Raw genomic sequence first — 18,798 nt, 5'->3', positions numbered from 1 at the left:
CTCACCGTATCTAGCACCGCGGAAGTATGCATTTGCCCAATTTTCCAATCTAATATCTTCCAAAAACCTTTGCACAGGAAGACCGCCATATTTCTTCAACTTTTCAGCACATGTAAAAAATTCATGATGAGAAGCTGCATAAGCACAATCATAAAATAGCTTCACAACATATTTCCTCAACTTTTTATCTTTCCGTATAGCAAAACCAACATTGTTCTTCAAGTGCCAAAGACAATACGAGTGAAATGACCCCGGAAACACAATTGGAATATTTTTAACTAGTCCAACATGCCGATCACTCAAAAATGTCAAAATTCTATCACTTGAAATAACAAGTTTCAATTGTTCTAGGAACCAAAACCAATTTGCATCAGTTTCACTAACCACTATAGCAATGGCCAACGGAAAAATCCCTTCAAAATAGAAAATAAAAATAAAAATGGCTAGTCTCATATGCATTAACAAACATTATTGCTAGCTAGTAAGCTTCTCAATAACAATATAATACTATTTCATGTTTATATAGATAACAAATAATCAATGCATTCTAAATGATATACTACGTTACCTTGATTTCCATTTTTGGCGGTTGCAGCTAACAAACATCCCTTATGCTTATTCTTCAAAAAAGTACCATCTAAGTACACTACAGGACGATAATGGTTAAAACCATAACTGGAAGCCTCAAAGCATATGAACATTCTTTCAAACTTTTTCGTAGAGTCAATATCCAGAATAACGCGACTTCCAGGATTACTTTCTACGATTGCATTCTTCAACCATTTCAACCGGTGAAAACACAATCCATCTATACCATGAATCTCCTCCAAAGCCATCTTTTTTTAGCCCATGTAACGATAGTAATATGTAATGTCATGCCCGTGAGTGGGTCTTCAACGTAGTCATCAAATCTTTTGGCTTTACCAAAGGCATACCGCAAAAAGAGACATCAATCTCTAAAATAAGATTTTCCACTAGCTTGCTCGACATCAAACAACTATTAATATCTTTGCGGGGCTAATCCACAAGAGTGCTTTCGAATGCATAGTTTTTATCACAAAAGAGTCAAACTCGAAGCTGCATGTACACGCCACAAACAACCGATTACTCTCCTTCTTAGCACAATAAACCGTAACTCTCCCGGATCATTCTTTGAAAATTGATATTTGTACCCGGTCTCAAATGTAAAGAATCTTGCAATACTTTAAGCGGAAATCATTAGCATCAACAAATGTTTGACCAACATGTTTGAGATTAAAAGCCCATAATCTACTCCTCAATTCTTTAATAGGCACTATTTCACTACCCCAAAGTCCACTACCGAAGCACAAGAACTACCATAAGAATTAGAAGAATTATCACCAGATGTACTACTTTCACCTACTCCATAAGAACACAACATACTATCAAGCTTCAAAAAGACATCAATGTTAACTGTAGATAAGCCCTTTGCAAAGTTGTAGCACGCTAAAGATTGAAGCTCTGCATCATTTTCTATAACAAATGCCTTCCTATCGCGAGTGAAAGAAATATCAAAGCATGATTGATTTAACTCGGGCCAATTCGTCGAAATCTCATTTTTGACATCGATAATTGAAGAAGACGGACCAATACGACTCGCGAGAGTCAAAATTTTTGTAGGATATAACTCAAGAAGAAGAAAATTCATCCTACAACACAAAATTGAAATGAAACTAAAAATTACAACAATTCCATTATCTCAAAAGAGTGCAGGTTATATTATTCAATGAAAAAAATGATCAAATACAGAGATAACGATAAGTTAAATTATCAGTAGTCAATTTCCATATTTTGCTTGCCCTAGGTAACATAATAATAGAAGTGTAGGTGTAAATAAATGTACCTTAGTGGTAACAGTTCTAGAAAGTCCAGCAAAAGGAGAACAAAGAAGAAAAGAGAAAAGACGATCTCAATTTCAATTTAAAATCACGATATGAGAAATCACCATTGCCAATTGAGGAAGAAAGAAATTAAGTAACAACTTTCATATAAAAGGGTATGTAAGGTATTTTGAAAAAACAATAAAGGTGCGGTTGGTTTTTTCTCGCAAACTCACCGAAAACGAAACTTTTATTTCGCACTTTTACAAACCGGGTGGGCTTTAGACATAATTCAAAAAGTCAATGGATTTTAGGCTAATAAAGACCGAAATCAGGGTTTTGAACCTAGTTTTATGTTTTTTTTAAATAGAGACCAAACACATTTATTTTTTCAAAAAATATTTTTTCATTAATAAACACTTTTTGACAATAAATAAATAGGATCCAAACACTCCCTAACTTTTATGTGATTAAATTAATTGCATAGAAAATTGCAAGTTCATTTCTGTCTTGCAAAAAACTGCATTATATTTCTTATGTTACAAAACAGGAGAATATCATCCTATTGTGATTCTATAATCGATCTCAACTATTCTAATTCTCTAAAATTTCCTGGACCTTAAAGTCATCCGGATATTTTTCTACCATTAAATACCTTAGTCAAAACATAAACAAATAATTTAATACTTTTAAAATGAACTACGTTGGGGGCTTTGGTTTTTGCTGCTTATAAAAGCATGAACTTAATATGCTCTTTGCCACTTTCAGTTTTCTGATAGTTCGTCAAGTTTTAGACATTTCAAAGGAAGTGAAATAATAGTTGGCACTTGGCAGAAGGAGAGTGGAAATAACCTTGGGCAAAAAGATGAAGATAAGTGCAAATATTTTGTTGGAGATCCCATGTTATCAAATTGAAGTAATAAAGTGGAATATTAAATTTTAGATAAGGCATAACTGCATAAGGGAGTATATGGAAAAATAGCATGTACGTCATTGTTGACAAATTAATCAAGGATGCATGAGTTTGTGGTTTACTGTTTAAGTTAGGATTCTAGGATACTCAAAGTCCCGCTCCCCGCATTTGTTCCTTTCACCATTATAAGTTTACAAAACTTAGCAAGATGCACATGCTATTCACGTGGTTAACAAAAAAATTTATTACGAAATATATATAAATGAAAGTTAGTAAAGTATGTAAATTTGGGTGATGTAAGTATTAGTTAATGTAATATGCATGCATAGGGACTTCTTTAAAGTTTGTTTGACGACCATTACATATATAACACATTCAAAAGCACAGTGCATTATGGAATTGATTGGGGGGCAGACTTTTTTGAAAAAAAAGAATTGTATCATAAACTTTGACATGTCTTTTGATATTGACCGGTGAATTTCTGAGGCCTTATAAGAAATTGAAATGGTAGAGAGAGACTGAACTTATTGGTTTGAATCATAGAGTGACAAAAATGGCCTAAAGCTTCAATTGTTAATGTAGTAGGAATCCTTCTTTGTTGCTTCCATCACCACACTTTGAGGGACGGGTGAGGGCAATACAATGAAGGACTGTTATAATGTATAAACTAGGAAGAACCTCCAGTTATAAGTACTACTCTCAGCATCGAAAGTAAAAAAAAGGAATTATATACTAACATATTTGAGTATGGAAATAGGTCCCTTCTCTATAATTATATACTAGCATATGCTTTTCTAAGTTAGACTATTTTTTTTCCATCCTCTAGAATGAGGATGTGCAATCTAACACTGGATTGTCTATATACAAACTAATTGGTGACTGAAATCAGAAACTAAACACAATCAAACACAATTCAAAAATGATTGAAAAATGATGAATGAATAAGGTGTCCGTAACAAACAGTTCAAGACAATTAGAAAACAATAAGAAGAAGAAACAATACCTGTCATCACAGTCATCACATGAACTAAGATTATCAAATCCTTATAGAGTAGATATATAACAGGACGAATAGGGAAAAAATAAAAATAAACATAACACGAATAATGGCTTGAATTTATAGCCAATGTTCATCACCATGAACATAGAAAAATGGTGAACGCATGTAAACTGTCGTTATCAGTTGCAAGGCTAAAGGAAATATCATAGCAAACAAGAAATTTGAAATGAAGTGCTCAATTTTTTGTACAAACACATGCATACACTTGATAGGCGTTAGAGGACCGAAACACTTCTTTACATTGATAAACAACTCAATTGAATACTAAGCGTATGGAAAATTGAGACGTATGGAATACTAAGGAACCAGTTGTCTAAGCATCACAAATAATAGGCCATCCATTCTACAACACCCGCCTATTCTCATAGGCATCAACATCTTTTACTTATAATAGGCCATTGATTTGAAACCAACTCTTCAGCGTTGTTTGATGTTGTTATTCATGATACTGTAGCGTGTAGCAGTATTGTGTGCAAATGATCTTAGATAACAAAACAATGTAACAGAACCTGCCTTTAGCACACTTTGATCATATTCATAGAATAATTCCAAAATATGTCAAACCTATTTGTTGCGATATTGGGCTAATGCGTGCAGTTCTGCTCATTCAATTCCAACGACGACTGAACATCACAAAGAAAACAAAATCAACTACCAGGATATGCTTAAAACACAATTTAAAAAAAATGTAGAGCAATGAAAGAATACCTGCTTTCGAAAGGCTGCAGTTTGGAATCTAGCAAAGATCAAATATGTCGAATCTAGCAAGTCAGCAACAATAGGTATGGCTACTTATCATACCTATTTGATCTTTGAAAGTTCACTGGTGAGTTAGAATTGGACCTTATAGAAAATCAAATAGAGAGAAATATTGATTTGTTATAATTAATTGGTTTGCCTGATATCCAATTTGACTATTGCCTTTGAAAACAATCAAGACTCCATAACTTTCTGAGGCAAAATAGATCAAGCGAAGTTACTGTCGAGAAACAAATAGCAGTAGAACTCGAGAAATATTAACAGCACGTGCGATGTCCCCTCTCCTTAACGTTATTACACCTCTGATGATATGATATGGGTTCAATACAACCAAACAACAAAACTATTGAATGAAAGAAGTAACATACTTGTGAGGAAATACCTTGAGTCACTGTATATTCAATTTCAGTCTTGAACTGCCTCCACAAAGACTTGCATTGAACTGGTGTAATCAACACATCCTTTGGGGAGACCTAAGAAAACTTTTCTTTAACACAATACTCAGGAGCTATTATGTAAAGTCTTGAATTCTTATTAAGGGTAAATTAGTAAAAGACACGTGAACCTTAGGGACGATTTCGTACGTGGCCAGTCGGATAGACGTTTAGCTTGACGTAACGTAAATTAATTTAACACCGACTGAGAAACCCAGTTAGTTCAAGAAAACCACTTGAAAAGTTCTAAGGTTTCATATCATTAGTTACCTAGAATATACGAAGATCGAAAAAGAAGATAAATAATAAGTGATAAAATAATTCGATACATAGTAAATTCGTGTACGCATAACTAAATACTTGCATAGTCAATACGAGTTTGTCGCCTATAAACCCGGAAACTTGAGACAGGTTAAGTCATTTGACGATAACTTCCCAATTACGGTATAACGTGCGCAAACTTAGGCGTTACACGCAATAGCGTGTGATCAAGCCCTTGCTTGATAATAGATAACAAGGTAAGGGTAGGATGGTTTTATTACCTAACCCTTAGCTAATTCGCATAGAAATCGCACCAAACCAATTCGCACCCAATTTTTCTTCTTCCTCTCCACTTCGCCAACCACTTAGAACCCTAGGAGAGAGAAAACCAAAGCTGCCCAATTTCCATTGATCCAAACCTAAGGTTTTCACACCTAATCCTTAGAAACACTAGATTCAAGTGTGAAGATTCAAAATTTCTTGGAATTGCGTCGTAGCACAGTGAAAGGTGAGTTTAAATTCGTCTCAAATAGATATTTAGCTTCAATTTCGATGGATTTGATGTATTGATGGAAATAATTGAATTGGGGGGGTGATGTATTTCGACAGTAGCCGTTTAGAGAAGATAGAGTTGAGTGAAATTGGTAGAGAAGAAAGCTAAGGAGCTATTTTTACTGTCTTGGTAAGAATTATTATATATTCACTTTATTTTAGAGAAGTTTATGTTAGTTCTATACTTTGTTTGAGAGATGATTGAATGAGAAAGGACACACACTTAGTTATTACTAGATTTAATGTGAATGGAAGGGTGTGGAATTTGTTTGTAGTTGGAGTTGTGAAAAATTTTAATTGCTAGTGGAATTGATATGATTGGTGTTGGCATAAGGTCCTACAATGGCTGTAAATGGACTGTAGAGACCTGTCGGAAGAATAGGCTAGAAATGAACTGTAACCGCGGTTAACCGTACTTAGAGGAAAGTTTATCGGAAACCCAAATGCTTAGTGTCGAGATTTCTTCTCGACTTACATTAGATAAGAATTACTCGTTAGTTTTATAAATTCTAATAATCTATATATATGATGTTATAGGAGTTAAACACGAGTGGATTCGGTTAAGTAGGACTTGAGGAGAAACGGAGCTTGCTAAGGTAGGAACTTACATACCAATATCTAGCATGCTTATTTTCATGCATGATTTGATTGGTTTAAATTAGTAAAAGATAGTTGATTATCAACCATGCATATATATGTGATATTCATGTTTTGCATTCGTATTTTTCCCCGATAAAAACTAGATATATAGATAGCTTTTGGGTGAAAAATGAGTTTTGTGAAATCTGGGTAGTGGGGATTGTTTTCTTTCGTTAAAAGAGCAAAACTGGTTTTGGGAAGGGGCTCTCGTCTCTTGTCTCAGTAAGGAGACAGAGAGATGGATTTTGTAATGTGGGTAAGGATTACCCGGGTGTTTGTAACTATGTGTGAGGTTCTGGATTGTTCCATGGATATAGTTCGTTGTTATTCTCTATGATTCGTTGTTATTCTCTATGATTCGTCGTTTGGATATCATAGGTTGTCATTTACTATGACTGGCCCGTTTGGGAGTCATAGGTTGTATTTAATCGATTGTTGGAAATCCAGGAACTCACACATACAGAACCAGCAGTTTTAAAGGAAAAACTAAATATGTATTTATAGTATTTGGAAATAACCGGTAATACAAGTATATATTACTATGCTTATCACGAGGGGATTTAGAAAAGGAATTGTGAATTCCTATAAAGAAGGAATTGTTGTCGTATTTCCGGAGACGGCAGTTCATTCTAGGATTACAACTGTGGTGTACACCTTTCGAGGTAGTGGGCTATCTTTAAAGGGATGCATCACAAGAGGTAGTCCGGGAATTCCTTTTCTACTTTTCTAGATAACCATGATTGTACGTGTCACGCTGTATGGTGCTTAGCTTGTGTGAGGTTACATGTTACCTCGATGAGGTTTAGACGCGAGGAGTGAGAGTTTAGTCCACTCCTGGACGTGGGTCAGGATCATGAGCAGTCTGCAGTCGTCGAACGGTTGACCACCGTAAGCTAGGATGACAGCCCGTATGGGGGTCGTGGTTACAGGGCCCACCTGAGCCCTAAAAGCTTTGGGTTTTGTGTGTACGAACACAACAACGACATTTCAGCTCCCTGCCGGTAAAATCAGGAAAACAACGGTGCATGGTTCATACTGGGAAATACTGAATCGAGATATGCCTGGGACTGAGGCTGAGTACTAGTCGTACCCTCACCATTCTAATAGGATGCATCGGCCACAATAGTTGTATGATGATTGTGAAAACTCTATTTTGAATATTAAAGAAGCATGCCAAAATGATTTATGCTAGTTAGTGATGTATTATATAGTCACAATATTTTGATATTATTATGAAAATCCTGCATGTTTTAAATGGTTTGCTATAAGTACACTATTTATTAGTTATGTGTGTTTCTACTGGGCATAATTGTTTTGCTCATCCTACATTAACATTTTCAGACAAACCAGTTGCGGAGGAGACTATCTCTACCACTAGTGAAGATGGTTATGGGGATTTGGGTGGTTTTCTTTATGCTTGACGAGGGACAAAGTCAAGTTATTTTGTTGTATAGAGAGAGTCTAATTCATTTTTGGTTGTATATAGAGAGCCAGTTCATTTTGATGTAATAATCGATGTATTTGGATAACGGTTCTCACTTAAACAGTTTTGTAGATATACAGATGTATCCCTGTCGTATCTAAAGTTAAGAGTAGTATATATATGGTTGTTGGAAGGGTGAATTATGCGATTTCCAGGTTGTGACAGGTTTTAGTATACGAAACGTCGATAAAATAAAAGAAACTCTGTCGAAATTTCAATAGAATTGTGATAGTGACTGCCTCGAGATTCATCTCCACGTCTTTGGGATGTGTGATGGGTCTCGGGGTATGACATATTACTAAAGACGAAAACATAGAAGGAAAGAATATAATACCTCTTCCCATGTGTTTGAGGCTAGCGGATCTGCAAAGATTCCTACACTGCTCTGTTGAGACCCATGAACAGAAACAGTTCCATCCATTAGAGAAGAAAATAATACATTCTCAATCTTATCGGATTTGTCTTCCAAGCGTAATGCAGCCATCACAAACAAAATCTTCAAGGACTGCAACACATTAATAAGAATTTGGCGACCGTTACAGCAAAACCACATGCAGATGATTATGAAACTCAAAATCCTGTGCCTAAAGGTATAAAATAGTATTCAGAATAGTAATACCGCAGCACATGTATCTTTTGTTATTTTCCTAATGTCTTCCTTCCTAGTCCAAACACTTAGCATTGAATCATTGTCATGACTGAACACTGTTGAAAACCTAAACGTAAAAAAAAGATGGTTAAAAACAAAATTAAGGAAAAATGAAGTAGATACAAAGTTTATAGGATGAAAATAGGTACCAATCCTTCATTCGGATCAGCACCTTCCCAGCTTCTTCTTTTGCTTTTTTCTCCACAATACTTTTCGCGAATGGTCATAGATCTAGAACCATTCCATTATAAGTCGCTTGGTCCAACTCAAAACCAGAGAGGGAAGTTGAGAACTTTGCAAGAGCAAACTCAGTTTCACATCGAAGTAATCTTCTAATTGATGCCCAACTGTCTCGACCAGAAACATCTAATAGGGATTCCACGGGTTCAATGAGTGCTTCACTGAGTTGTTTCTACAAATCATAAAAGCATCATTGATGAATTTTTAGTTCAAAATAGCAGGTGTATCAAGGACGATATTTGTACGGGTTCAACATTCTTTAATTAGAGCGATTACAAAATGAAATCTAAGGTACAACACCTAATACTTGGCTTTCAACTCTGACAATTCCTCACAATAGATAGATGTTGCATGTGCTTCTATATCACGTCGAAGTTTTTCTCTGACTTTTGTAGTATCCCAGTTGGCCTGTTGTATGGCAGCATCTGGAAATCAAAACACACATAATTGGAGCTGGGTATTAAGCATGTATATCGGCAACATAACAAACACAATTTAATACTTCAAAGGAAACTTTTTCAGTTGGACATCACAACTCATGGTTGTAAAGAAGTTTGTCAAGTGTCTATAGCCCAAGGATGACCACTATAAGTTAACAAATTGGATAACTGTAGATTTGAGTTAATCCCACCTGCAGCTCCTTTATCAAATCCAGACATTCAAGACTGGGTAGACACACGAACTGATGCAGCAAATGGTTCTCCTTTGTTAAATGAATTTTCTAGTCCTTAAAATTCTCCAATGCTCTAGACCTTATATGCCTCAACATGCACTGGTGAGCAGGCTGCACATACTGCACACTGCACAATGCATAAACATCAGTTATTACTGGAAAGACAACTTTAAGCTACAATGCACAAATCCTTATTAACACACAAACCTTCTGCGTTATTTTTTTTTCTTTAAGTGACAAACACGTTTTTATATTGAGTTCCCATAGGGCCAAAAGTAACACAAACCTTATTTGCTCAACAATACAAATATAAAAATGACAGAACTCATGTCATTTTAGATCCCTAGTTATCATTTAGATATCAACCGCATTAGATTTGAACTGGAAAAATTAGTCACAAAATTAATAGAATTGAACCAAACATTCAATAGATGTAATGATTAATGCATTAGGATTGGACAACCATTCACCAATAGTAGTTACAAAAAAACTGAAATCCTCAAAAACGAAAACGAAGTACAGGAAGAAAAAAAATTAGCCAGTTAGTTACAACCAAAAAATAATTGGTTGCGAAGGAACCACTAAATGATGAGTTCAACTTGCATTTGCATGTACTCCATGATATTTAACAAAAATGCATGGAGTACTCTTAACTTTCTCAAGTGGCTAGCCTTCCATTAAACTAAGGTTTAAGAATATAAATTAAGTATGGAACATATGAAAACCAACCTAATTAGATAAATCTGGTATAGTACACAATATTGCATACATTAGGCTTCCAACAACCTGTGCATATGGTTTAGCATTCATTTAATTTTGCTCATTATCGTTGGCGGTATAAAAGTAGTACATTGTGGTAGGAAATATGCAACATATTAAACTTTTATTTGACATCCAGCTGAAGAGGCTGAACCAAATTTTAAAAAAAATAAAAAATTGCAACCTATTTAAACAAAAATGGAGGAAAAAAAGGAAAAATATGGAATCGAGCAGATACTTCAAGTGCTCGACGAAATATATTACCTTTTGAAACCGAGTTTTTTTTTTTTTTTGCTTTACTTCTAAATTCTAATAATAATCGGCAATAGAGAGATACTCAAGGATAATTGTGTTTTTTTTTTTTTTTTTTTTGGCTTTTAGTTTTAGTTTTTTTTAAGAGATAGCAAATTATGGGAGATTTGGGAGAGAGAAATGGGTGCATAAGAAAAAGAGAAGAAGAAGAGAGACGACTAGTTTCCTTGCTTTTAATTTCGGTATAAATAGTAATAATTTGGGAATTAATGTGAAGGCTAAGTCGCGAACAATTGAATAGTATCATGTAGTTGATTTTCGACTTCAATTTACACATATGTCCTTAATTGAATATCACGTGCATTTACAGTGTTTTGTGTTTAAAAATATGAAGATTATATGCCTTTCATTTACCTACAATGCCTTTGGCAACCTTGCAAATAAATCACACCATCGAACCCACCCCTTGATCAATATATACGGAGTAGTATTTATTCTGGAAGACTCATATGCCGTTGAGGAGCTATTGACCCTGTAAATGGAAGGCGTTGAGATGCAATGCAATCTTATGAAACACTTTTTATAAAAAGGCTCATAGTATTGAGATCAAAACAGATATGAAAATAAGGATTTAACAAATATATGAATAATAAAAGCTACAATATAACCTGCTGACATAGAAATCCAACGAATGTAGATAGCAACATATAAAAGAAAATGACAAACGGTGAATGGTTCCCAAGGTCATAATCACTTTGGTAAAACTAAAATAAAGATAACAAACAACAAAGTCTTCATCAATTACCTGAGCTCTGGAATCAAAACGGTTTTAAACCAAGTCAGTGCTTATAAACCCATGAGTAAAACTCATTTGCTCTCCTTCAATCACTAGCTGGAGATGGAAAACTCATGCTAATCCAACCCTGATAGGATTTCAAACATGAACTATATCTGAGAAATAGTATATGCTTACACATTAATATACACTTGGAGATAGGGTATCAATTGCGGGGAAGTTTCACAATTGGGCTTTGTGAGGATTAATGGCTTATGATTTTGTTATGCCCAACACTTGCACAAAAAAAAGGAATAGTGTTATAGTAGTACTGTTTGGTTCCCTTTCCATTGCAAGGATGAATTCTGACGATGTAAGGTCTTCGTATTCTTGCAAAATAGAGAGAATAGAAGAAGGATCCACAACACTACCACGTATTTAACTAAGAAAATTATTTGTGAGTGATCATTCCTCATGGTCAAGAGGTAAGTGTTCTTCACTTCTTTTCATATGTAATATTTAATGTTATACAATAAATATTCAATTACTGTATAAGCATAGCCAACACTGACATCCTCATTACTTATGAGAAAGATCAAGTATAACATCACAATTTTAGTTCCAGCCTATGTTATCAACAAAGGGTGCAACGTGTTAGGCTTCTCAACTAAAGCCTTGGGTCACCTTGGCAACGCCTTTGACAACGACCTACAACTATTTTTCACTAAATATTTCTGCCTACCTCGCTTCCGCCTTTAATAGCATTGGTTCCAGCTACACTACACCAGGTGAGTAGCTAGAAGTCCTTGTATATTTCATAATGGGGGCAAGTGGAGCACTTGGGGTGTATATTTAATTATGTTATGTATGACTAACATGGTTTACACATAATTAAATTGTGATATAGTAATGATTATGAAAAGCATTACATTTAGGTACCTTCTGGAAGCCAACCGAGACCAGGTCGAGAAACAAAAAGCATAGAAGTCAACAATGCAGAAGCAGTAGCAGTGTGAAATGGTAAATGTTTCCACAACACAACTCAACTCAACCGGTGACCTGACCCATATAATAAAACACATTAAAAACAATAATAAAAGAGTAGTAGTACAATTAGTTAATTAATAGGGGGTTATTGAGATAAGACCTGAAAATTCGACTTGCAAGAAGGTTTTGCTTTGGAAGTTGGAATGGATAGCGTGCGGCTTTTGATGCGGTTCGGAAAGTGGTTGAGTGTAGAAATGATCTGGCGCACAAAAAAGTTTCCACTAAGCATATCCTTAGTCACAGATTCACATGTGTACGTAAAATTTTGTTAGCAGGTACAATTCACTTAGTCACGCCGGTTCACCCACACAAACTTCACAGAGGAGACTGCCCTCGGAAGTAGGAACTGACTAAAATGTTAAAAATGAGTAAATTGATCACAGTCAATTGTGCTAGTATTCCGTGACACATGCATTCATTTACAGAAGTGCACACTTTTTGGAAATCCCCCATAACCTAGAGGTGAGGGATACTGATAAGAGCCCAAAACTGTAAATTTAACCCCTTAATAATCATACTTTTAGACCAATTATGTGAATAATAAGTAAAAGTTAATACTGATTACGTGTTTTTATGCATTTCAGGCTTCAAAGTCCATTATGTGCAAAAATGTGCCACTTTAGCGAGATAAAGGAGCAATGGTTGGTTGATAAGGAGTTCTGTAATTAAAGGCCAAGATTCAAGAAGACAAAGCCTTTCTAAAGCCGGTTAAAAGATGAAAAGTCAAAGTCAACGCGGGCGTAAACAAAGACACAAAATCGTGAGAACTTAGAAGACCATATCTTTGGACTCGGACACCGAATTGGGCCTACCTTATGTCGAAACGACCGCTCGGAAAGAGCTTTCCAATGGTCTAAGCCTTGACCCAATCAGAGGAGAAAAAGTGGACGAAACATCTGTCAAAGCCAACTGCAATTTGAAAAGCCCATTTTGGACTAAAGAAATTGGGTTTTGGGCGATTCGACGCCCAAAACATGGCTCCAAGCCCATGCACGATTTTGGATCCGAAAGTATAAAACAAAAGCTTAGCTCTTTGTTAATGGTAGATAGTTAGACCTAGATTAGAATTAGATTAGTTAGCCTCCATTAATGAGTTTTAGAACTTAGTTTTAGAATTTCATTTCTTGTTTTAGATTAATTTATTGAATCATTGAATATCATTCATTAGATAAATAAAATAGTTATTATTCTTGTCATTTCGATTTTTGTTATTTCAATCTATTAGATCTAGTTTTAATTATTGTTGGTTACCATTTCTTAGTTGTTAATTATATTTTAATTATTATTTAATTTAGATTAGTAAATTTGAATCTTGATATTATGTTTAGTTTAGATTCATATGGAAATGATTTGAATGATTCTCGGCTAAACCTCCATTAGAGGGGGTTGAGAAGCCTTGATGAAAGCTTGATTCGATTATCGTAGAAGTCGCGTCGTAATTTCTATTCCACTCTAGAAACGATTAATTCGGCCATGAGAATGGGTTTAATCGTTCACATGCTAGTTATGAATTGGTAGAAATGTCATGTGTAATTAGGGATTAGGAAGAACCAATTGTTTAGCGTAGCGATTTCAATTCGGATTCTGACGATTAAAATCGTTAGTGAGTTAAGTTGAGTTAAGGTGGAATCAATCCCCCCTAATTCATTATTATAGAATCAACGTAGTATTTCCGTAATTGAATCAATTATAGTTTGTATCTTGTGGGTAGTTGCATCGTAGTATAATTCCCCCTCGTAAAACTCTCATTAGACTTAAGACCGATTAATTAGACTAGAAAACATTCCATACTAGAGAACTAGGAGTGGAACGAATTTGTTACTCCACTCTATTTCGATAGAATTGAGAGTAGAAAACTTGATAAATATAGACTCGTAATAAGTTTTAGTTTACTTACGTTTTGAGTACATCGTTCATTTCGTAGGTAAATTATCTTTTTATGTTTTATCAGATACGCACCAGCATCAATGATCATTTTGTGGACTACGTTATCGATTTCATCCGTTGTCATGGATGGCTCATACGAAGAAGAAACAGAGCAAACACAGTGGACGTTACTATAATACCTTCACTGTTTCACCATTAGAATGAGATGAAAATCTAAGTTCAACAAACATGTACACGATGGAGATTTTTGGAAATTGCAAATTTACTTATGATATTGATAAATAAAGTAATAAAAGTAGTATTTATAATTAACTCTATATGATAGTAGATAATATGAAACATCTCTGGGTGATCAAATTAACGGACAAATTTAAACATAGGACTGGACTTATTCCACTTGGAGTGTAATTTAAACCAGCTTTACATGGACTTTTGTTAAATGACTACGTGTAGAAACCACGCACCTTGGGAATTATCCTACCTGATTGCATTCGGAACAACTATTTAGGACCAATATCAAAGTGTATCAGAAATACATCGAAAAAAAAGATGAACCTGCCTGTCAGAGATTCCATTGCTGCTCCCCTCCTCAGTTTGTGACTGGAACAGCTCGTACAACTCCTTTATGTGATTCCCTAGATGCTAGCTTGCCTACTTTCTATGGTGGTTTTGTTTTAAAGAAGTTTAAGCAATTACTCTTCGAACTAAGAAATTCCTAGTTTTCTAGTTAATTTAGTGGGAACTTCGGGATAGATAGAACTCAACCTTCAATATGTATAGGACTTCCGAGTGAAAGGCTTATAACAATTTTCTTATAACCTACGTCCTACTATCTGGGAAGAGCATTGCACGGACTTCCCTTTAAATCTGTAACAGTTAGTGCTAGTAATTTTATAATTGTATACTCAAAAGGAAAAATGACCACCTATTTCTTCTCCAACAATAAGATACTTGAAATAATCGAGCAGTTCACTTTTGTGAATGCGTAATAGTTATAGCTGAATTGAAACAGTAATATATGGATAGTTATTTATAAAGCATCAGCCCTTATGAAGACAACTTAATAACTAAAAGAAAAGATTATTCAATTAACTAAATCAAAGGATTCAAGTTACAAAATTGAAACACACGTTTCTTCTTATCAGATCCATTGGAAGTATATAATGAAGATGTACAAAAACAGTATAATTAGTTAGTGTAACGGTTAGGGAAGGTAACCCCTTATGTAGCAACCCAGCTGTAGATGGTTGGTTTAGCAAAGGCTCTAAGACTTGTGTTTTCGGAAGGATATTCCATAGGGAACATCATGACCAAATTCAAAGAAAGGTGAAGTTTGTATCCTCTAGGAGTAGAGCCGTAGGGGAATGTTAGTGACACTTCAGACACACACTAAGTCAATTTTCCCTAAAACACCTTCAAACACGTAAAACAATTTGTATAATCTAGACACATAAATGGAGCATCCCACAAATACTAAGTTATCCCTAAAACACCCAAACGATAGGTAGAATGACAAAAAAATGGAGCATCCCACATAATAATCACGCACAAAATCTCAACTCTCACATTAAAGTTAACATTAAAAAAAAATGGCGGAGAAATAATGGTTGCCTTAATATTCGGATGCAAAATCACTGACAACACCCCTATTAGGCCCAATAAGCAACCCAGGCAGTAAGATACACAAAGATACTTATTTCTCCATCTCCCATAGAAGCCAGCACGGATTTTATTGTTTCAATCCATTCTGTTAACTTGTTCAACTCTTGAACCTTCAATTAGTGTTATTTAAACAGCAAACTCAGCATTACTTGAGGAATGTATACATATGCTAAGGAACCAAAAATTAGAATCAGAACCAACCTTAAGAACATTCCCTTCTTCACTATCTTGATTGGTAATATCTTGCCATTTACTAAGTGTCGTGCTTTGCTCTAAAATTGCTTTGACTATTGCACAAAAAACGGTTATTATATTAGCATAAGTGTCTGTGCATACAAATGACAATACACGTTTGAAATACCACGATGAGTATATAGGTATCTAAAGTTCTAAATTGGTGGACAAACATTAAAAAAAGGGAGGTGGTGGGTAGAATGGTAGATACAATTCGACACTAGTTCAACTCTCAAGAAAAATTAAGATCGGTAAATAAGGACAAAACATCCACGAAAAGCTCCAACCAGTTCCCTTCATTGAATCAATAAGTGCAGGGTTGACTTCTATGATTATGGTTTAGCCAGAAAAAACACAATTGCTAGACACCATAATGTTTTCAAGAGAAATTTCTTTAAGCCATGCTTGTATTTAATAATTATTACTGCAATAGATCACAAGGAAGACCCAAGTAAGATATCACAAATGATAAGCTCATGTGGAAAAACCACAAAAGTTCATAACGCCATAACAGTAAGTTTCTTAGTCATGGGTAAGGAAAATTTATTCAATGGAAATAGTACTTGAGACAATGATCAGAAGTACGAAGTACCTCTGTCTGGAATTCCTTTTCTCCTTGCTTAGAGTCTGTAGTAAGGGCTTTTACTGCAACAGTCTCTCCGGTTAACATTTGAGCTCTGTAAATAGGACCAAATGCTCCCTGCCCAATCACCGTTGTGAAATTATGAGTTGCTTTCTGCAATTCTCTGTGCAAGCACCGCATGAAGCCTAGTTAAATAAAGAAACGGCGAGGAAAATTACAACTTCACTGAGGAATGGGAGTTACAAACAAAAGTCGAAATTCATGGGAACTGTGCTTCAAATTTCATTCATGCAACCAAAATCAGCTACCACTTCTTTCACACATATGGTCATTGTCATGAATCATGACATACTCATAAGTCATAATGATAGGTTATATAAGAAATCTCATTCATAGTCCATTCAGTTATATAAATAAGTATTTATTAATTTATCCCATATAGTTTTGTGCAAACAACTGAAACTGAATGACTAAGAACTAATTACACAGACATCAACAAGCCATTTCATAAGGCCTAGAAGTTACTATAGCTCAATCTATTCCCCATTCGTTTTTCTGGTTTGCAAAGGGCTTAAATGAGTTATGCACCAGAAGTTGTATTTGTTACAACGACAACTTTACCCATTTTTCATTTTTATTCACACGCATTCTTGATGAAAAAAAAAACATGAACTAAGAGGACGAAGAGATGCGCAAGAGGTTTAAATCAATATCGATATCGAAATCGAAATCAAGTAATCAAATAGAGGAGAAATATATTACCTTTTGAAACCGATTTTTTTTTTTTTTTTTTTTTTTCGCTTTACTTTTAATAATAATCGGCAGTAGAGAGACAATCAGGTATGTTTTTTTTTTTTTTTTTGTGGCTCCGTTTAAGTTTTTATAAGGGAGAGCAAATTAGGAGAGATTTGGGAGAGAGAAGAAGAAGAGAAGAAGAAAAGAGACGGCTGGTTTCTTGCATTTAATTTCGGTGTAAAATGTAATAATTTGGCAATTAATGTGAAGGGTAATTCCGAATAATTGAATAGTGGCGTGTAGTTGATTTCCGACCTGAATTTACGCATACGTCCTTACGGTACTATGTAATCTTAAGGGTATAAATGGTAGTAATTTTTGAATCATTTTTTTGAATATTTTATCAAGGGTATTTCATGGTAGAAAAAAGACTGATCCAATTTAAATGTCCATGTTAATTATGGTGTACTCTACTAATTGAGATAACAAATTAACAAACCACTTTACTTTTTTTTGCAATTATTTTTTTTTTTTAAAAAAAATCAAACAAATTGGAAAGGTTTTAATATACAAATATAATCCAACTTTGTTATCAGATTCACCCAATTCTCTTGGGTGAATTTATCTTTTCATGCATATGGATGCAGCCCTCACGGCCAGGATCATCTTGAACAATTGAAGTCATTGCTATTTATATAGAGCAGACCGAGTCCAAACTATGATGAGATCATACATTTTACTTACGTGGGGCTTAAAAGGAAGAAGTAGATGTTCTTGGTATGATCCAAGGCACATTTGCCCCCTTCTTCCAAAAGGCTTTATTCCATTTGCTTTTTAGGATTTATTGCCTTAGTTGGCTTCAAAGATAAGGAATCTTGCTCTTGGAGTCTTGGGTCAATTTGTTACGTAATTGTTTTTTTTTTCCTGAAGAGCATTCTCAATGCAAGCAACAACTTGTTACCTCCACATAAGCGCCACATAGGACTATTTCCCCTCATAGTTACTTTATTGGTGAGAAGCTACTAGGGGGTTGCCCAATGTAAAGATGACTTTAAAATTCAGACAGAATGTTTTATTCCGTCTGAATGTAAAAAATGAAAAAATATGGGAAACAACACGCCGGACAGAATGAAACATCCCGTCCGAAAATAATAATAATAATAATTTTGTTGTTGGTCTTGAGAGCTAGGGAGTTTGTTTTATCTGTTCGTCAAAAAATAGTCATTGGATTTGTAATCAAAACAAGCAAATGATTTTCTATTTGTTATTCCGATTGAAGGACTTGGATAGCGTATGTCGCCGGTGGAATATCGTTTTATTATTCGATACCGTCTCATGAGTTCTTTGTACTCTGACAGTG

The 18,798-nt window shown here is 34.8% G+C and overlaps 1 protein-coding gene across 2 annotated transcripts; it reads right to left on the bottom strand.

Annotated features, from left to right (window-relative positions):
• Positions 1-4,788: 4,788 nt before the first annotated feature.
• LOC147519111 (protein ROOT HAIR DEFECTIVE 3 homolog 2-like) lies at positions 4,789-17,697 on the bottom strand. 2 transcript variants are annotated; one of them, XM_086590780.1, is made up of 14 exons: positions 17,466-17,697; positions 16,713-16,866; positions 16,088-16,173; positions 12,438-12,536; positions 12,230-12,349; positions 11,321-11,438; positions 10,930-11,047; positions 9,463-9,624; positions 9,132-9,256; positions 8,741-9,003; positions 8,562-8,658; positions 8,277-8,447; positions 4,956-5,046; positions 4,789-4,875 (listed from the first exon to the last, which is right to left on the bottom strand). In XM_086590780.1, the coding sequence occupies exons 10-14, from the start codon at positions 8,749-8,751 to the stop codon at positions 4,868-4,870; spliced, it is 378 nt and encodes a 125-aa protein (XP_086446906.1). In that variant the 5' UTR covers positions 8,752-9,003; positions 9,132-9,256; positions 9,463-9,624; positions 10,930-11,047; positions 11,321-11,438; positions 12,230-12,349; positions 12,438-12,536; positions 16,088-16,173; positions 16,713-16,866; positions 17,466-17,697; the 3' UTR covers positions 4,789-4,867. The 2 variants fall into 2 exon arrangements, with proteins under 2 accessions (XP_086446906.1, XP_086446905.1); XM_086590779.1 differs by lacking the exon at positions 17,466-17,697 and having other exon boundaries at positions 4,806-5,046; positions 16,713-17,253.
• Positions 17,698-18,798: the final 1,101 nt, after the last annotated feature.

This window comes from Coptis chinensis, chromosome 2, assembly GCF_015680905.1.
Source record: "Coptis chinensis isolate HL-2020 chromosome 2, ASM1568090v1, whole genome shotgun sequence".
Classification (NCBI taxonomy): Eukaryota; Viridiplantae; Streptophyta; class Magnoliopsida; order Ranunculales; family Ranunculaceae; genus Coptis; species Coptis chinensis.
Note: the sequence above shows the minus strand (reverse complement) of the source record. Positions and strands in the feature narration are given on the sequence as shown.